Below are 18,822 nucleotides of genomic sequence, written 5' to 3' on the forward strand. Positions count from 1 at the left end.
ATAGAAATTAAGATGACGATTACGACGACAGTGCAAAAATAAATATAAAAATGCAAATCAGCTGTTGACCGATGCTTGTCTGTATGACTTCCTTAATTCCTCTGTTGATCACCTTTCTATTTCATATTAAATGAAGAGTAATTGCTTTCAAGTGGCACCACTGTCTGTGATACTTTGGGATACTGGAGTGCAACAGCTATGCCATCCAATATTAGAAACCTTTCTCCATGTCTTGTCTGTGGGCTCAAACAGGATGTGTAAAGTGGGAGAAATGTTATGTAGGCTTCTTGATCCCTTAACCCAAGTAACTCGGCACTGTTAGAGGGAGTCTATAAGTGCACGTAACACTTGCTGTCAGGTTTCTCTTCTGGTTAATCCTATAAATAGCTCTTTGTGGGATCAGGAAAAGCTCTTCTGTCAGCTTAATGGCACATAAATAGCTTCAGCTCCGTACCTTAAGTGAAGGTGCAAGAATCTTGCTAAAATTACTGCTTACAGTCTGCAGATGAGACCGCATGGCCTTTTGATAAGATAGGTCAGACAGTGACCTCTATGCCTTCAAGTAGGATCTATCATTTGGGTGTATGATTAGAGTAGAAATAATGTTATCTGAAAGGGTCATTCCAGAAACCCTGACCCAGCTGTCTTTTATGGTCATGCATAAGACTGAAAAAGAATACTTTTCTCAGGGAACTGGAAACTCGATTACCTTTTGGTCCAGCCTTCATAAAGGATCCTTTTTAAAATGTTGATTGTTCGAAATACCTTCCTTTCAGAGTTCTAGAACATGAGAAATTCAACACATTGTTAGTGATATTATTGGTCAAAAATTACAAGAAAAATGATGGCTAATTTGGACCAAAATTAAGCAATCAGGATAGTTTCTGTTTTTTGATACAGACTTGTAACAAAATTTAACAGAAGACGTGTAACAGAAGTCATCTCATCCTGATATAGATGTGGCAATCCAGTTGTGGTGACAATTTAAATTCTCAAGTTAACCCAAGCCAATGGGCTTTTTAAAAATCTCTGGTGTGGTTCTTGGTGGGTACTTGGAGCAGAGGAGATAAATGGATGCTCTTCCTGTTTAGAATAGCACAAATTCCTGGTAGAAATCTGCCCATTATATTTGATCCTGCCCTCCTTCTGAAGGAAATCGGGGTGACATGCATGATTCATTCCTACATATTATTCTCACAGCATCCTGGCGGAGTGACTGGCCCAGGGCCATAAATTATGCTGGGGAAGTGACTGGCCCAGGGCCATTCAGAGAGGCTGGTGGCTCAGTCAAGATATATGATATATGGTTTGTTCCTTCCTGTAAATCACCAATGCGTTTTGGCTGCCATTTACTGGCACAAGGATATTTGTCTTGCTAGATATGCTGGGAAAGCAACCTAGACCCAGAGTTCTGGTGTCTCAAATGAAGAAAGTGGCACATTTGTTTCTTAAATAAATAGACACTGCTGAAAGCCACTGTGTTCAGTGACCAGAGTGTTAGTCTGAGGTGTGGGAAACGAAGATCTACATGCCTACTTAGCCATGAAACTTACATGGTGGCCTGGAGCAATTTTCACATATATGCTTCCCACCACCACCCTGTCTCCAGCCTTCAGGGTGAGCTGTTGGGAAGGATAGAATCAGAAGACTCTGAAATCTAGTGCCCTGAATTTCTTGGAGGCCTGTTGTTCAGCCAGGTGCATGTGTGGTTTTTGGAGGAGGACAGATCTTTTTTTGTTGTTATAATCTTTTGCATTGGTTTGGTCCTATGTGTAGGTCAAAGTGGAATATCCTGCAGTAAGGGAAGTGAATTGGAATTGGCGAGATTAAAGCATGAATGGCTGTTTGGTTGAAAGCATTTACTGATGTATGATAGGATTAATATAAGATGAATGATGTTTTGCATATTAACCCGACAATGAAGACCTATATCTTCTCCATTGAAGGGTCATTAATTATATCTGATTCTTCTTCCATCGTGACTGTTATTGTCTGGTCCAAAGTATAGCAATAATGCTCCAGCACCTTAAGTGGAAAAGTTTCATAACCCAGCTACCTAAGGTAGACTGGAAGTAAACATGCTCAGTTTTGTTTTCTCTCTCCTCACAAGACTGTACCTATAAGATTCTTTCTCCCACCTAGTGTTGGTTAACAGGAGAGGAGAGGGGGTTTTCTGAAACATGGGCCATCCAGCAACTCTAGTTGCTCTTCAATAGAAGATGCTTTCTTTTAGTGACTGATTCTCAGTGCTGAACACTCTCTAGACGATCAAGCATATAGTCTTGCAGAGCAAGTAAAGGGACCATAAGGAAGTCAACAGGCAAACTTTGAATGGTACGGTTATGCTTTTTCTTTGTAGCACAGCTTGAATGGAGGGAAGTGCATCAAACAGGCTGAAATCTGGTGTGCCGACGCTATGGTTTTTGGGAAATCCTAGTTGTCCGTAATTTTTAAAAAATCACAAGATGCTCTATTGCAGTGCTGTGCCAATGCTTTATAGGAACTTTCATGGCAAAGCAGGAACTGGATCTGTGTTGACAGGCAGCCTTCCTGCACGAAACTGCCTTCAATATTTAAACCATCTAAACTAGCAGCTATTCTTCCACCTCGCATAGTGAAATCCAGATGTTAAGATATGTGTATTATGAAGAAAAGCTTGTTCTATCTGCCATGGACCTACTGTCAATCATTTTCATTGCAAGACATAAAGTTCTTATCCTAAAAAGGAGAAGCAAAATGTTTGTCTTCATAATCGTTTAAATCTCTGCATTTGCTAGCAACCACCATTTAGTATTCTTGTCTGTTAGATATATTTAAGAGAAAAATGCCATATAATTCCCAAATTATCTTATGTGTGTTGTAAACATGGAATTCTACCAGCCGTGTACTGAAAAGGACTTGGGAATATCTCAAATAGATGATTAGGGTCATGCTTGTCACGCTTTTGAAGAGGATTAAACATAACTTGTTTACTGTAGCAGTTTCTTGAAGCTGAAAATGGACTGGCTTTTAGTAGGGTGCCTCCGTGGCTTCAGTTTAGAAATGCATCATTTGACTTGGAGGATGGCAGCTCCCTTGATTTAAGTTTTCATGAATCATGGGGCTGTTCTGTGACTGATTAAAATTTCTGAAATGCTTTTCGTCTTTGATCCCTCACTGTCTGAGCTATGCAGATCCAAGAACATCTCTTTGCGATTCATGGTGCACCACTTAGAGCTAACAGCTAATGCAAGTTAATTTGTCGGCAAATTGGGAAGGGGGGGAATGTTGACCCACTTAGTAACATTATAAAAACTATATATGGAAATTGGCCCAGGCTGATGGTCTTGAACTGGGAGAATCATCAAGACTCAAGCTCATGGCGCGGGGAATGGTTTTACCAAATCACTCACTTTTGCTCTAGCTCATTTCATGGGTTGGGAGGTGTATTATGAGACAACTCTTGGTATGCCTTGAAGTCTTCGTGGTAAGGCTCTGGTTTCTCTTACAGAGTGTTGGAAGACAGGCAAAGGCTTGAAGCTTCCTTTTTTTCCAAAAATAGGCTTCTTCAAATCTAAGGGAGAACTTTTAAAAAAATCTAATACCACATTTTGCTCTACATAGCTTTAAGCATGTTTATAATACCCTGTTACCCTAAAGCTGTTGGTTTCTATCTTTCTAGGAGGCTTGTCACCTGACCCACCAAAAATGTCGTCCTCAGCAAGCCAACCTGATCTTTTAGGTGGCTGGGATTCTTGGGCAGATTCCCCAGCAGTCAGCAATCCAGCACCATCGCAGCCCAAGAAGTCCACTTTTGAAGGTATTGTGCAGTGTGGCATTTAGCCTTTCCCCCCCAGCTGCTTAAGCCCCCATGACCTTAGAGTGGAGGAACTCTGCGCAGGATAGCACTGTAAGGCCTCAGTCTCAAGCACACTTTCCCAGGAGAAGGAAATTTGACCTCGGTGGGACTTACTTCTTGTCAAACACGCTCAGGGCTATGATGTAATGAAAGTATGTCAAAGCTTTTAGTGATATGAGCTCACATGAAGAGATAGTGATGCTTTTAGGTTGGCTTCCAAATCATGTGCCTTATATAAAAACACTTTACAATAGTAATAGTCTTGGAGTTTATAGTAATAGTCTTGGAGTTTTCTGTCTCCAGTTGCAGCTTCAGAGCTGCAAAGAGCCTGAGAGTACTGCGAACCAACTTACTGCATGCATATCGAGAGGAGTTTCGGGGTACAGCAGCTGGCAGCTGGAAATCCATATTCTCTCTTTTAGGAATTACCATGCAAACTATACCAAGATTCCCTACTTTAGTAGCCTTAGAAGCCCTTCTAAGAGTGCTCAGAGTAGGCATATATAATGGCATGATTTTTAGGACAGCCTGGTAAGAGAACTGGTAGTACTTTCCCGATATTGCACAAAGGGGAGGGGGCTGAGAGAGAATGGCTACTGCTTACTCCCTTAGCCACTGTGTGTGCAGCACCAAATTTAGATGCTACAGCTTGGTGGTGGAAAGCAGCACAAAGTCGCAGCTGACTTATGGAGACTCCATGAAGTTTTCATGGCAAGAGACATTCAGAGGTGGTTTGCCATTGCCTGCCTCTGTGTCACAACCCTGGACTTCCTTAGTGGTCTCTTATCCACGTACAAACCAGGGGCAGATGCTGCTTACCTTCTCAGATCTGAAATAATCATCTTAGCCTGGACCATCCAGGTCTGGGGCCACCAGCCTTAGTTGCGATACGACTGTTTTCAGGGTCTTGTGCAGTTTTGTAACTGTTTTCTGTCACACGATTCAGGACAAGCTTTTACAACAGGAGGCCCGTCCAGCGTCTCCTCCGGCCTTTCCTTCAGCCAAGCAAAATCCCAGAACTTCGACCCTTTCGCCGACCTTGCAAACCTGAAAACTGGCCTTCCAAGTAAGTGTACTGAGGCAGAATTTAGGTGGGAGACTAGGCCATTTTTGAGGATCAGCTGAGATTGGCTTAAATCTCTATAGCAGGGATGGCTAAACAGCGTGGGAACCACGTGTGGCTCTTTCATTGTGTGGCTCTTGAAGCTTCCACTGCTTTGTCAGCTGGCTTGGAGAAAGCATTTCTCTCTTTAAATCATTTCTCCAAGCCAAGATAGCTGGTGGCTTGGAGAATGTATTTAAAGTTGCTTACTTTCCACCTCCCTCCCTCCTTCCTCTTTTTGCTTTCCTTCCTGGCTCTCAAATTCTGATGTTCATGTCTTGTGGCTCTCAAACATCTGACGTTTTTTCTATGTGACTCTTAGGTTAAGCAAGTTTGACCACCCCTGCTCTATTGTTTGATTCCTTTCCCCATAAAGCTTTGTAGCATATCTGCTCTCAAGCAAGCACTGACCTAAAGATACACTCTGTCATACAAGGATTGTTTTCATTTTTTTTAGTTTTAGCCTCAAAGCCTAAACATCTCGGATATCAGGGTGTGTGGCTCCAGAACTCCACCTTGACATGGGGAATGTGCTGGTGCTTCTAACCCAGTAGGTTATGAGCTGACTTTGAGCAGAGTTCATCTGGTGAGCAAGAGGAGGGATCTGGGTTTTGTCAGGTCCATCCCATCTCTTAATTGACGGCTACTTTGGATTCTAAAGATATACAATATCAGTGCTTGCCATTAACCAGGGCCCTTTGCCAGCTACCTTCTTTGTGGGTACCTGACAAATTGCCAGAAAAATATAATCCAAATAGATATCTACAATTGCACTTTTTCTAATTGGTATTGGTTTGTTTTCTGTATGAGGAATGCTAATTTGCCATTTGCTTGAATACTTTTGCATTATGGTCTTGTATTTCAGTAAACAAGAGTTACTCTGGAACAGTGTGTGCACTCCCTCCCTCTCTCCCCCCCACCAATGATGCCAGCATGCAATGGCTGGGGCTGATGCGAGTGGTAGGCAAAAATCATCTGGAGAGCTACCGTTGGCCACCCTTGCTATTGGAGTCCCTGCCAGTTTCCCTCCCTATCTAATTCATTAGGAATGGGAGCTTTAGAAAAGCCCCTCTACTAATTTTCCTCACATGTGTAAGTAGTTCTTGACAAAGGGCAGGAGTAGAGTGGACCTAGAGGGCATGAGCATTTTGTGTTTTCAAGGCGGATCAGATGGCTGAACTCTCTAGACAGATTTTGAAAGACAATTCTTAAGAAGACAAATCAGCACATTCCATTTTATTAACTCCTAGATGCCATTATTTAAAATGCATTATTTAAAATGTTATTTATATCCCACCTTCCTCCCTAATTGGGTGCCAGTGGTCTATCCCAGCGGTCCCCAGCCTTTTTGGCACTAGAGACCGGTTTTGTGGGAGACAATTTTTCTACGGACCGGGGTGTTTGTGTGATGGTTTGTGCACTTTATTTCTATTAGTTTGGTGTGGTGATGATGACTCTTATCTGGGAGAACCAAGTTTGATTCCCCACTCCTCCACTTGCAGCTACTGGAATGGCCTTGGGTCAGCCATAGCTCTCGCAGAGTTGTCCTTGAAAGGACAGCTTCTGGGGAGAGCTCTCTTAGCCCCACCTGCTTCATAGGGTGTCTGTTGTGGGGGAGGAAGGTAAAGGAGATTGTGAGCTGCTCTGAGACTCTGAGATTCAGAGTGGAGGGCAGGGTATAAATCCAATGTCGTCGTCTTCTTATTACTACATTGTAATATATAATGAAATAATTATACAACTCAAGGCCCGGTTGCTAACAGGCCACGGACTGGTACCAGTCCTTGGACTGGGGGTTGGGGACTCCTGGTCTATCCCATTGTTTTCTTCTCTGCCCCCACCAACAACCTTGTGAGATAGGTTGGACTGAGAGAGTGACTGTCCCTTACGTGGTGAGCTTGCCATAGTAGAGCAGGGGTTAGAATCCAATTCTTCCATCCCCTAGTCCAGAACTGGGGACTGTCAGGACTGCTGAGACAACATCCCAGTCATAATAATAATAATAATAATAATAAATTTATATCTCGCCCTCCCTGCCGAAGCAGACTCAGTCATCAAGTTGAATGGAGTTATATTCTTGGTCTTATATAGGCCCGTGATTTCTACTCTGGCTCTTACGATTCCAGGCAGAGTGTTTTAGCAAGAGAAGCTAAGGATGGAACCTGGGGCCTTTCAGCATGCCAAGTATGGAGGGGAGGGGATATGACTCAGTGGTAGAGCAGCATCTGCTTGGCATTAAGGAGGTCCTAGGGTCAATCCTCAGCATCTCCAGTGAAAAGGATCAGGAAACAGGTGGTTTGAAAGACCTCCACCTGAGACCCTGAAGAGCCGCTTCTAGTCACAGATGGCCAGTGCTGACTGATGGACCTACAAGTCTGACTCAAGTGAAGGCAGCCTCATGTGCTCATATGCTGAGCCGCAACCACTTTGTAAATCACCAAGAGCAGCCTTACGCAGCCCCTGTTTCAGAATTCAGTCTTCAGCTATAGCTGTTTGATTTCAGTGTCTCAGTGTCGTGCTTTAAGCTGTGTCCCAGGCCACTGTAGCTTTTCTAAGCTCTCTTCCAACACGCAGGCATGGTTGTTGAGTCCCTTATTATTTTGCCTGTTTGGTTCCATGCAAACGTACTTGACATGGTTCCATCTGGATGATGTGCCCAGAGGATGAGAATTCAGCGGGATTGTGTTGGGATGTTTAGATCTTCATGTCTAAGCTTCATTGTGGGGTGGATAAAGAACACACAAGCACAATAATTAAAAGTGTGCACTGTGTCTACAAGAGGAGGAGTCAGGAGTAGTGGGCATTTGAGTAACAGAGTCAGAGCTTTGCATTACTTCCATGTGATCATTTGCAGATTGCCAGAAGTTCTGGAGAAGGAGCTATCTCCCCCACCCCCCTTTCCCCCTCCAGGACAGAAAGAAGCTGCAGGAGTGGCTTTTGAGCTGTGGGGTGCCAGCAAGAGGCTCTGGCCTTCTCCCCTGGCGAAATTGTGACAGGGTAATTAGGGTCACTACATGAGTAATTTTTACAGCTGTCATTGGAAGCTTTTTGCACCTCCCCCCTCCCCCTTATTATTGGGCTTAATAAGGGCTTTCTCTAGGTTTTGCTGGTCTGCATAATTAGAAAAATAGATCAAAAGGAACCACAATGTAGGTAAACTGGAAAAAAAAATACATTCCTGCAGCAAACACTGAATATATAAAGAATGATTATTGTAGTACTTGCAAAAATGTACAATAACAAAAGGGCTGAGGAATGACAGTGCACAGGTGATGGACAGGAATCCGGATGTACTCCTGTTTTGTGGGATTCATCTTCAATGTATTGATGAGAATGTTGCTCTGACCTCTTATGAAGATGAATGCATTTGCCGTCTTGTACAAAGGCAGGAGTCAGCAACAGCAGAGAAACTGCTTTCAAACACATAAGTCACGAATCCATACCCCTTTGCTTGAAGATTGCTAACAGCAGCCAGTGAAATCAAGCTCTTGTGCTTTCCTGTCTGTGATGTTTGAACTGTTAGATCGGTTCCTCAGTAGGAACAGGCTTCCTCGGGAGGTGGTGAGCTTTCCTTACTTGGAGGTTTTTAAACAGAGGCTCGATGGCCATCTGACAGCAATGCTGATCCTGTGAATTTAGGGGGAGGTGTTTGTGAGTTTCCTGCATTGTGCAGGGGCTTGGATTAGATGACCCTGGAGATCCCTTCCAACTATACGATTCTATGTATTTGTATGTGCTTTGCCATTCCTCCATCATTTTATTATTGTACATTTTTTGCAATGTATTCTTAATGTATTCACAGTAGTTTTCTGTAGCACTGTATTTTTTTCATGCATTTCTCCCTACTGCTTCTGTTAAAAAAATACATCAGGTTTCCAGGCTATGTCACGTTGCAGCCTTGAGCTACCAGGAATTCCTATTCTTTTCTAAATATCCAGGGTATTTCCGTTAGTGGAACATGCCCTTCTTGATGACTTTTGTGTTCATCAACCTACTTGCTGAGATGCCTTGTCAAAATATATCTTCATTGAATTTAAAAATTCATACCCTCTTTTACCCAGTGCTGCTGTTTGTTTGTCTTTTGCCATTTACCTTGACTTCGGGCACAAAAGTATTTGCTGTTTTAATAATTTGAAAGTAAGAACTGTCTTACGGAAAAGGAGTGCTGCAGAACAGTGGCTGCTTGAATGCCTCTTGGGAAGTGCACAAGCAGGGCAACAAGGCAAGAGCATGTAGTTTTTCCCTAACGTCTGGCACTCAGAGGTTTACAGTGACTTAGACCACGAAGGTTCTCTTGAACTGTTCATTTCTCAGCCTAAGCTCAGTTTGCACTCTGCTTCTCCTCAGGGGCTCTGAGTAAGTAATGGCTAAAAATGAAACTAAACGTCCACGTGCTTATTGAGTCTGTCTGTCCCTCCCTCCCTCCCTCCCTCCCTCCCTCCCTTCCTTCCTTCCTTCCTTCCTTCCTTCCTTCCTTCCTTCCTTCCTTCCTTCCTTCCTTCCTTCCTCTCTCTCTTCCTCTCTCTCTTCCTCTCTCTCTTCCTCTCTCTCTTTCTCTCTCTCTTTCTCTCTCTCTCTCTCTCTCTTTCTCTCTCTCTTTCTCTCTCTCTTCCTCTCTCTCTTTCTCTCTCTCTTTCTCTCTCTCTTCCTCTCTCTCTTTCTCTCTCTCTCTCTCTTTCTCTCTCTCTTTTATCAAGTTGCCTAATAGTGACTATTGAACATCAGCTTGAAGAGGAAGGGGTTAGAGCTCTGGAAATAATTTTGGCTAAACTGTAAGGGGAGGGATGTTCCATCATTGTGGCTCTGCCATTCAGAGTGCCTTTATATACAGGCTAGGCTGTTTCTGTCACCGTTTCGTTCTGTTTGGGAGCTCTCTAGAAAAGAGCACTGAAGGTCCCTCTTTGCCCTTGCCAGCTAACCTACACTGCAACATATCATAGGAAGAGCCTTGCTGGATCAGAAGAGTGGTCCGTCTGGCCCAGCATTCTGTCTCACACAGCAGCTAACAACAAGCTCCCATGGAGGGCTAGCAAACAGGGCATAGAGGCCAAGACATTTCCCTGGTGCTGCCTCCTAACACTGATATTCAGGGGCTTGCTGCTTGTTCTACGTGATATTTGAATAACTCACTATGAACTGTAGCCATTGATAGGACTCCACAGGGCTTTTTTTGTAGCAGGAACTCCTTTGCATATTAGGCCAAACCCCCCCAGATGTAGCCAATCATCCTGGAGCTTACAGTAGGCCCTGTGCTAAGAGCTCTGTAAACTCTTGGAGGATTGGCTACATCTGGGGTGTGTCGCCTAATATGCGAAGGAGTTCCTGCTACAGAAAAAGCCCTGGGCCTCCATGAATGTGTCTAATCCACCTTTAAACCCATCTGTGCCTGAGACTATCACTACATCTGCTGGCAATGAGTTCCACAATTTAATTCCCTTTTGAAGAAAGAAGAATTTGCCTGTCTTGGACCTATTGCCCATCAGCTTCATTGAGCGCCTCCCAAGTTCTAGTATTATAGGAAAGGGACAAAAGTCTGCTGTATCCGCTCTCTGCACCCCATTCATAATTTTATAAGCCTTTAATGATCTCTGTAACTGTCTTCTTTCTAAACTGAAAAATCCCAGACTGTTTAGCCTTTCTTCCCAGGAAAGTTACTCCAACCCCTCAATTATCTTGGTTGCCTTCTTCTGTACTTTTTCCAGCTCTGCAATATCCTGTTTTTGAGATACAGTGTCCAGAACTGTACACAGTAAAATGTTAATGTACCATAGCTCTATACAAGGGGCATTTCAGTACTGGCTGCTTCATTTGCAATGCCTTTTCTAATAATCCCCAGCATGCTGTTCACCTTTTTTTCATTGCTGCTTCACACACAGTTGACATTTTCATTGAGCTGTCTTCTGTAACCCCATGATCTCTTTCTGTTTTGCTCAAGGCTCTTACATTAAGCAATTTTGGCCACCCCTGCTGTAAAGAATTGCTTGCATCCTTCTGTATCAATTTTGTCACTTCAGGATGCAGCTTTTAAATCATGGCATTGATGGTCAGTTCAAACTCTGTAAGCATATATTAAAAGTTAGGATTTTTTGTTCCAGTGTGCATCATCTTACAACATTAAACTTAATTTGCTACATTGTTGACAGCTCACCCAATGTAGAGTAATTGATGGACCTATTCTCTACAAATCTCTCTTTTAAAGCCATCCGTATGTCCACTCAAGGAAGGAACCCCCTTCCTTCTTATCACTGAGCTTGGAATTCAGCCTGTAAAGCAGGGGTGGCCAAACCACAGCTCGGGAGCCACATGTGGCTCTTCCACATATATTGTATGGCTCTTGAAGTCCCCACTGCCACGTCAGCTGGCTTGGAAAAAAGCATTGATCTCTTTAAATCACTTCTCTAACACAAGCCAACCAGCAACTTGGATAAGGCATTTAAAGTTAAAGTTACTTTCTTTCCACCTCCCCCTGTCTCCCTCCCCCATCTTCCTTCCTTGCTCCCCTCCCTCGACTTGCGGCTCTCAAACAACATCTGACATTTCTTCTATGTGGCTCTTACATTAAGCAAGTTTGGCCACCCCTGCTGTAAAGAATTGCTTGCACCCTTCTGTATCAACTTTGTCACTTCAGGATGCAGCTTTTAAATCATGGCGTTGATGGATGCTAGAGGGGGCGAGACTGTTTTTGTGTTCAGTCGTTTAAAAGGACATGGAGGAATGCAAATTAAATTGCCCAAATTGTTGCCCAGGTGCTTCCAGCGGAGGATTCTCAGCGAGCGGTTTTGCTGCAAAGTCTACTCCGTCTCAGAAAGCAGGGGGTCAGTGGCAAGCCGGGAAACCGCAGAGCGCAAACACATCGTGGCAGTCCCAGTCTCAGCCAAAACTGCCGGAGCAGAACAAGCCAAGCGGGCAACCAAAACCCAACTACACTGTGAATTTCAGCGTTATTAGAGGGCGGGAAGAGAGAGGCATCAGAGCCCCAGGCTTCGGTAAGGCGCCCCCCCCCCCTCCACATGACAGATGGGACATGCTTCTTGAAGCTGTGATCCCAAGACACTGCAGTATGATCCTGCAAAGCAAGGGGTTCCCAGCCTTTTTGAGCCTGTGGGCACTTTTGGAATTCTGACCCAGGGTGGTGGGCTCAGGCACAAAATGGTTGTCATGGGGGAATGGAACCATGGTCACTTCCAGAGGAAGTCCAAGTGCAAGAGAGAAGGGGGGGTTAAAAATGCCGGGAGGGGAAGGAGTGGAAGAGAATAAAACCAACAGGGGTTTCATCAGACCTTTAATGGCATAACGTACACATTTAGATATGTACAGAATAGGGAAAGGTTTAAATGTTTGAAATAAGAATATAAGAACATAAGAGAAGCCATGTTGGATCAGGCCAATGGCCCATCCAGTCCAACACTCTGTGTCACACAGTGGCCAAAAAACCCCAGGTGCTATCAGGAGGTCCATCAGTGGGGCCAGGACACTAGAATAAACCAAAATATATATGTTAATTATGCATAGAGTCATACATGGTCAGATTTAAATTTAAGAATATCCATCAAAAAACTTTGCCACAGCCTTAGTAATCTCCAAATTAGTATCATTCAGTAAATATTGACAGAAGGGCAGATTAGTCCAGTAATCAGAAGATAAAGAGCATTCCAAATAATTCCTTACGGAAGTTGTCACACTAGTGGCAGTCAGACAGTATTTGTTGAGCAGCAACGTTTTCATCTGCACAGCCAAATCATATCTCCAGTGGCCTCTCAGAAACTGTGCTGGGCATGAGGCCCACCTGGCTCCACCTCTTTTCTGAAAATACTTGGTGGGCACCAAGTATGGTGGCAGTGGGCACTATGGCGCCCATTAGCACCGCTTCAAGGACACTTGCTGCAGAGGATTTTCAGTGACTGGTTGGGGGGGGGTGTCTTCTAATTCTGTTCTACCATAAACCTCTGATTTCCCCCTGCCCAATGCTGTACTTGGGGGTTACCCAAAAGAATTTGGGGACTCTGATGCAGTGGAAGGGGAGAGGTGAGGAAGCTGCATTTTCCATCTGCAAAAATGCTTTTAAGCTTATCTGTTAGAAAAGCCATTAGTAGAAATGTGTTTGTGTGTTTCTCTCATTTAAGAACAGAAGAGGAGCTCTGCTGGATCAGACCAGTGGTCCATCTAGTCCAGCATCCTGTCTCACACAACAGCAAACGATTCCTCTGGAGGGCCAACAACAGGGCATGGAGGCCAAGACCTTCCCCTGATGTTACCTCTTGGCTCTTGAGATTCAAAGGTTTAGTGTGGAGGTTCACTCGCCATGGCAGTAGCCAAATCACTTTGAGGAACATGTCCCCTCTCCCAGCCGTCCCCCTCATTGTTTACCTAGATCTCCAGCCCTGAGCCAGGCTGTTCTTCAAGTCTTCATCGCATCTGTTTCGTCAGAGTCAGATTTCATGGACGTAGCCTAGGAGGGCTTCCAAGGATGATGGTGGCTCTGTCATAAGAGCCGTTTCGTGTTCATTTAATCAGAAGTATAAGGCATCTGGCTTTGCTAGGTTAGGCATATTCCCTATGGCAGATCAGCAGTGGGTTACATGCTGCTGGCTACTGCTCAGACCCTAGCTACTAACTCTGCTGATGATCTTTAAGCTAAAGAACACAGCCACTGTAGTGACGATCCCAAAGTCACTTTCTCAGCTTAACTTGAGCATCCCTAATCCAGTGTTCTTCTCTATGACGCTGCAGTAGTTTTTTTATTCATTCCATGTTACAGAAGGAAGGCTAAGACTGAGAACATAATTGGGTAGGAACAGTGTCTTAGTGGCAACTGATGTGTTCATGTCAGACATGAGAACTGAGGATTTCTTAGCTCACCCTCTTAGCCACCATGTTGATTCAATGTGGACCTTCTCATTTGCAGTGTATCCTGAAGAGGCCAGCTGTCAGTTTTGTTGTCCTAAGGCTCATTGGCATTTGGCTGAAGGGAGAATTGAGTTGAAATCCCACCAGAAGGTCACTGTCAGTCTATATGGAGGGAGTCGGGCATCTTATTGCTAGGTTACTTTCTCTTTCATGTCACCTTTTGACCTGTGAGCAGACTTTATAATTCTTATCTCACCAAACAGGACAAAAGCCCAAAGTTTCAGAAAACGATTTTGAGGATCTGTTGTCAAAGCAAGGGTTTTCAGCCAAATCTGACAAGAAAGGACCAAAAACCATTGCTGAGATGAGAAAGCAAGAACTGTCTAAAGATATGGATCCCCTAAAATTAAAGGTTTGTAGAAGCAGTCCATGTGGCAGTGACTCAATAAGCGTTGGAAGTTAACAGTTTTATAATGTTAAGAGATGATGGGAGAGATGAAAACAGAGGAGGAAATAATGTGTGATAAGCAGCTGTCAAGGGTGGGTGTTAGGGAGGGTATGGGAAACATGAGAGGAGGAGGAAAGGGGTCATAGGTCAGTTTTATGTCATATCCTCTACATGCAGGAGGGACGGTGGCTTAGTGGTAGAGCATCTGCTTGGGAAGCAGAAGGTCCCAGGTTCAATCCCTGGCATCTCCAAAAAAGGGTCCAGGCAAATAGGTGTGAAAAACCTCCGCTTGAGACCCTGGAGAGCCGCTGCCAGTCTGAGAAGACCATACTGACTTTGATGGACCGAGGGTCTGATTCAGTATAAGGCAGCTTCATATGTTCATGTTCATATTTTTTGTTCAGATTCAGGAAGCAAGATTTGGAAAGGCCTCTGCCCAAGGTACTGCCAGTCAGTGACTACTAGGCTAACATTGCAGTGCTAAGCAGAGTTGCCTTCTAAGTCCATTCAGTAGGCTTAGAAGAGTATAACTCTGCTTAGAGTTGTACTATAAACGAACTGATGATGACTTAAAGCAGCTTTGTATTTTCAAGGGGTTGAGGCAGCAGTGAGATAAAAGGGTTCTGGAGTGATGGGGGGAAGTTTAAACTCTTTCTGGAGCAGTTTCAGAGTTTTTACTTCTCAGTACAGACTACACCACACAAACCAGCAAGTATCAGCGTTTGGGGTTTTTTGTGCATTATGGAGTAGCCGAAGATACTGAAGTTAATATTGCTCGTCTGCATAGAGTAGAGAAAAAGGATACGGGAAGATGATGTGTAATAATAAAATGTGTTTTCATGGCTTAAAGTCCTTCATAGAATACCTGCAAGTAGACTTTTCTCTCCCTTATAACGTTTTGGTGCTAAGCTTCAGAGGCCCATAACATTGAGAACTTCCAAATGTATCTGAGTTAGTCTTTTATCCATGAAAGGTTCTCTTCCAATGTGCAAAAACTTCCTTGCTGATCACCTTGATGCAGTTGTCACTTGCCGGAGGTGACCAGCTAAATGGCTAGTTACAAATCTGAATTAATTACGTGATTGCATGCAAACTAAATCAGGTTGTTTTTAATGGGCCACATCCTCCAAACTAGAATATTTCAGGAAGATTTTCATCGTCTTGCTTATGATGCAGTCTTTGCCTTCCCCCCTAGATTCTAGATTGGATTGATGGGAAAGAGAGAAATATAAGAGCTTTATTATCCACTCTTCACACTGTGCTCTGGGAAGGCGAAACCAAATGGAAGCAAGTGGGCATGGCTGACCTGGTGACCCCAGAACAAGTGAAGAAGTACTATAGGAAGGCCGTCCTTGTCGTTCATCCAGATAAGGTAAGTCCCCGTGGCTTTTTCTCCTGCTTTTTCCACCAAATTACACTTGTATGCCTAGAAGTCAGACACAAAGAATGTCTGACTGGACCACAGGATAAGAGCATTTACTGTCTACTCTATGCACTAGGAGGCAGGTTTTTTGGCAAAAGGACTTAGCTGGGGTCTCAGTCCTGACTCTGCAGAGGGCATTGTGCCTGTCTGTAGCAATGTACAATGGAAAACCTACCGCAGTCATATTGCTAAGGCTTGAGCCTGCAGTATATCTTTTTTTTTTTTACATCAAGTCTAGCTGCCTTCTGGTGAACCCCCAGTGGGGCTTAAAAGCAAGGAACATTCCGAGGTGGCTTACCATTGCCTGCCTCTGCATCACAACCCTGGTATTCCTTGGGGACTAGTCAGGGCCAGCCCTATTTAGCTTCCGAGATCTGACAAAATTGAGCTTGTCTGGACTATCCGGGTCAGGGCAAACCAGCAATATATCTTGAGCTTGTGACCAAAAATGGTCCTGGGTGGAAACTCACTCTGTATCCTAATACCGCTGTGCTGTGGCAGGGGGAGCTAAGGAAGCTTCTATGCGAAAGCAAACCAAGGGGCTCACTCTAACCCCTATCAGTGTTTCCAGGTCAGGCTGATTTGCCAAGCTTTTCAACTAGGGACCTCTGCTCTGTCTTACTGCCTCTCCCTTAGTCTCCTTTTCTGCTTGGGTTTTTTCCCTGTCCTCAATTTAGGAACTTGGGTCTGCAAATACAGCAGTTGTAATGCCACTGAAATATCTTCACGAGGTCAATAATAGCAAGGAAGAAGAAATGGCCACCATACTTAGATATTCCAGCTCTGCTCTGAAAGAGATGGTGGTTGCTGACTCTATCTGTGGTTAGAAGTTCAGGAGAGGACTGAGGACTGTGATGGGTATACCAACATCAAGTCCTGTTCCTCAGCCTGAGTTGCTGGTAGACCAGGTCGTCCTGTCACTCCATCAAACTAAGCCCTGAGTCATACCAGAGTCTCCCATTGCCATGTTTGGAGTAGCACTGATTTGATTGGTCAGCAGTCATGGGATTTAAGTCTGCTTGTAGGGTGTGGCTTGGCTACCATGCTTGGTTCAGCACAAAGCTCTGTGTGTCCAGCAGGCATTCTGATGCTGTGTGTTGTGCACTGCAGCAGAAAGGGCAGATCAGTAGGCATGTGCACAAAATTTGTTCTCAAAAAAGAAAGGTGGGCTTTATGCTTCTGTGTAGTGGTTCATCTTAAAAGCATTCAGGTTGTTATAAAAACATGTAGGCTTGTTACAGGCCCATTCCCAATGATGTGTAACCCTCTAATCACTGCAAGGAATGTGTTTAAAGAGGATAGTTATGTGATTTACGAAGCAGCCCTTGTGCCCTGGATATTGTTACCTCATTAGCTGTAGCGGGGAGGGGGGGCAGTTCCTGACTTTGCTGTATGGCATTACCTGTGCTGAAATATGTTCACAGCATATATACAGCATGTGCTTTCCGAGCCATAAAGGCAATGACTGCCAAGGTCTTCTGAAATATTCCTGCTCCAAGTACCAGCAAGACCGAATCAGTTCCTTCATTTGGGGGAAATATGCTGGTTGATTTTGGTTTGCACAGAAAGGGGGAGAGTTGCGACCTGCCGCTGTGAAATTTCCAAATTCAAATACATGAGAGAGTCCCCAGTTACAGCCAAGTTGAGGATGCACATCTGTGGCACAGCTGCTTGAGACAAGCAGAGAGCTCTGCCAGGCTGCTGGTAGGAAGCAACCCTTTGAATTTTATCCCTCCAAGACTTGAAGAAACAAGTGGGATTAGATGGATTCGTGGAGATTAAGGGGGATTAGATAGATTCATGGCGGTTCGATCTATCAGTGGCTACTAGCCATGGTGGATAAGGGGAACCTCCACATTCAGAGGCACTAAACCTCTGAATCCCAGAGCCAGGAGGCAGCATCAACATCTATGCCCTGTTGTTGGTCCTCCAGAGGAACCAGCTGGCCACAGGGTGAGACAGGATGCTGGACTAGATGGACCACTGATCTTGATCCAGCAGAGTTCTTAAGCGGGCTTCTGGAAACACATCAGTGGTTTCCAGGACTCGCCATCCCAGCACTGGGATCAATGACTTGATAGCCCAAGAATGGCAGGCGGGGGGAGGGATTTTTTGATGGGGAAGCAGAATAGTTATTTGTGATTGAAATTGCGGTTGTTTTGACTGCATAAAACTGGGCCTGTCTAATTCTAACTCCCATTCCTTCTCTTTCCAGGCCACAGGACAGTCTTACGAACAGTACGCCAAAATGATCTTCATGGAGTTGAACGACGCGTGGTCAGAATTTGAAAACCAAGGCTCCAAGTCGCTTTTTTAACATGCTATTCCTCTTGCAAGGAGGATGGATATCAAAAATGTATTGGCAGCAAAAGTGATTCTTTGAGTGCTGTTAGTGTGGCCTCCTTCGGGGTTTAAGGAAGGGGGCAAAAAAGAAGCCCTTCCCAGTTCCTGCACACTTTGAAACTGTACACTCAGCAAACCAGGGTGTGTGTGTTTGTGTCATAGGACACTGAATGGGAAGCATTGCATAGATGACACTCTGGGTCCACTGACAGCTGGAAGTTGGGGCCCTGGGTATGGGAGGTTCCAGGCCACATTAGATGGGGTGGACACACTGATTGTATGAATGGTGGCTGCTGGTATGGGCATAATTGCTATCTTTCATTTTGAATCCTGATTTTTTTTTGGTTGAAGAACCACACAACCTCAGTCCTGTTCTTTCCCCACTACCACGACCATTGTCTTTTGTGATTTTTATTACTTACTACTACTTTTTTTTTTACTTCAGTGTTTGCCTTATTCAAAGTGCTTTAGTTACCTTCTCAGCCGAGAATTTGCTCAGCATCTGTTTTCAAGTCTGTGAGAGGTGTACATTTTGTTTTTTCCTTCTGTATTTTATGTAATCATTCTGAGAAATCATTCTGTAAATAATTAAACTATTTTCTGACAACACCTGCGTTCCTTATACTGCATCGACAGTCACTTAGCCAAAGCGCTCCCTGTTGTTGGCAAATTTTGGTTTGAGTGAATGTTGTATTTCCCTCCCCCACCCCCGCCCGAAACCCACATAATCATTGGAAGTGGATCTTGGCTTTAAATTAAGGATTTGCATAGTCATGTTCTATTTATGAAGATTTTTTTCTGAGAGTCAATGTTACGTTTGA

General features: G+C 44.2%; 1 protein-coding gene across 4 annotated transcripts in view; it reads left to right on the plus strand.

The window, feature by feature from the left end:
* The window catches only part of GAK (cyclin G associated kinase), a 101,088-nt gene extending 82,478 nt beyond the window's left edge, over positions 1-18,610 (plus strand). For 3 of the 4 annotated variants that reach the window (XM_060237053.1, XM_060237055.1, XM_060237054.1), the window contains 6 exons: positions 3,662-3,799; positions 4,785-4,904; positions 11,687-11,926; positions 14,051-14,199; positions 15,431-15,607; positions 17,874-18,610. In XM_060237053.1, coding sequence (XP_060093036.1) covers positions 3,662-3,799; positions 4,785-4,904; positions 11,687-11,926; positions 14,051-14,199; positions 15,431-15,607; positions 17,874-17,975 — 926 coding nt within the window. In that variant the 3' untranslated portion in view covers positions 17,976-18,610. The remainder of the gene's footprint in view (positions 1-3,661; positions 3,800-4,784; positions 4,905-11,686; positions 11,927-14,050; positions 14,200-15,430; positions 15,608-17,873) is intronic. The other variant, XM_060237056.1, reaches the window with a different exon arrangement.
* Positions 18,611-18,822: the final 212 nt, after the last annotated feature.

Source organism: Heteronotia binoei, chromosome 4 (genome assembly GCF_032191835.1).
Source record: "Heteronotia binoei isolate CCM8104 ecotype False Entrance Well chromosome 4, APGP_CSIRO_Hbin_v1, whole genome shotgun sequence".
Lineage (NCBI taxonomy): Eukaryota > Metazoa > Chordata > Lepidosauria > Squamata > Gekkonidae > Heteronotia > Heteronotia binoei.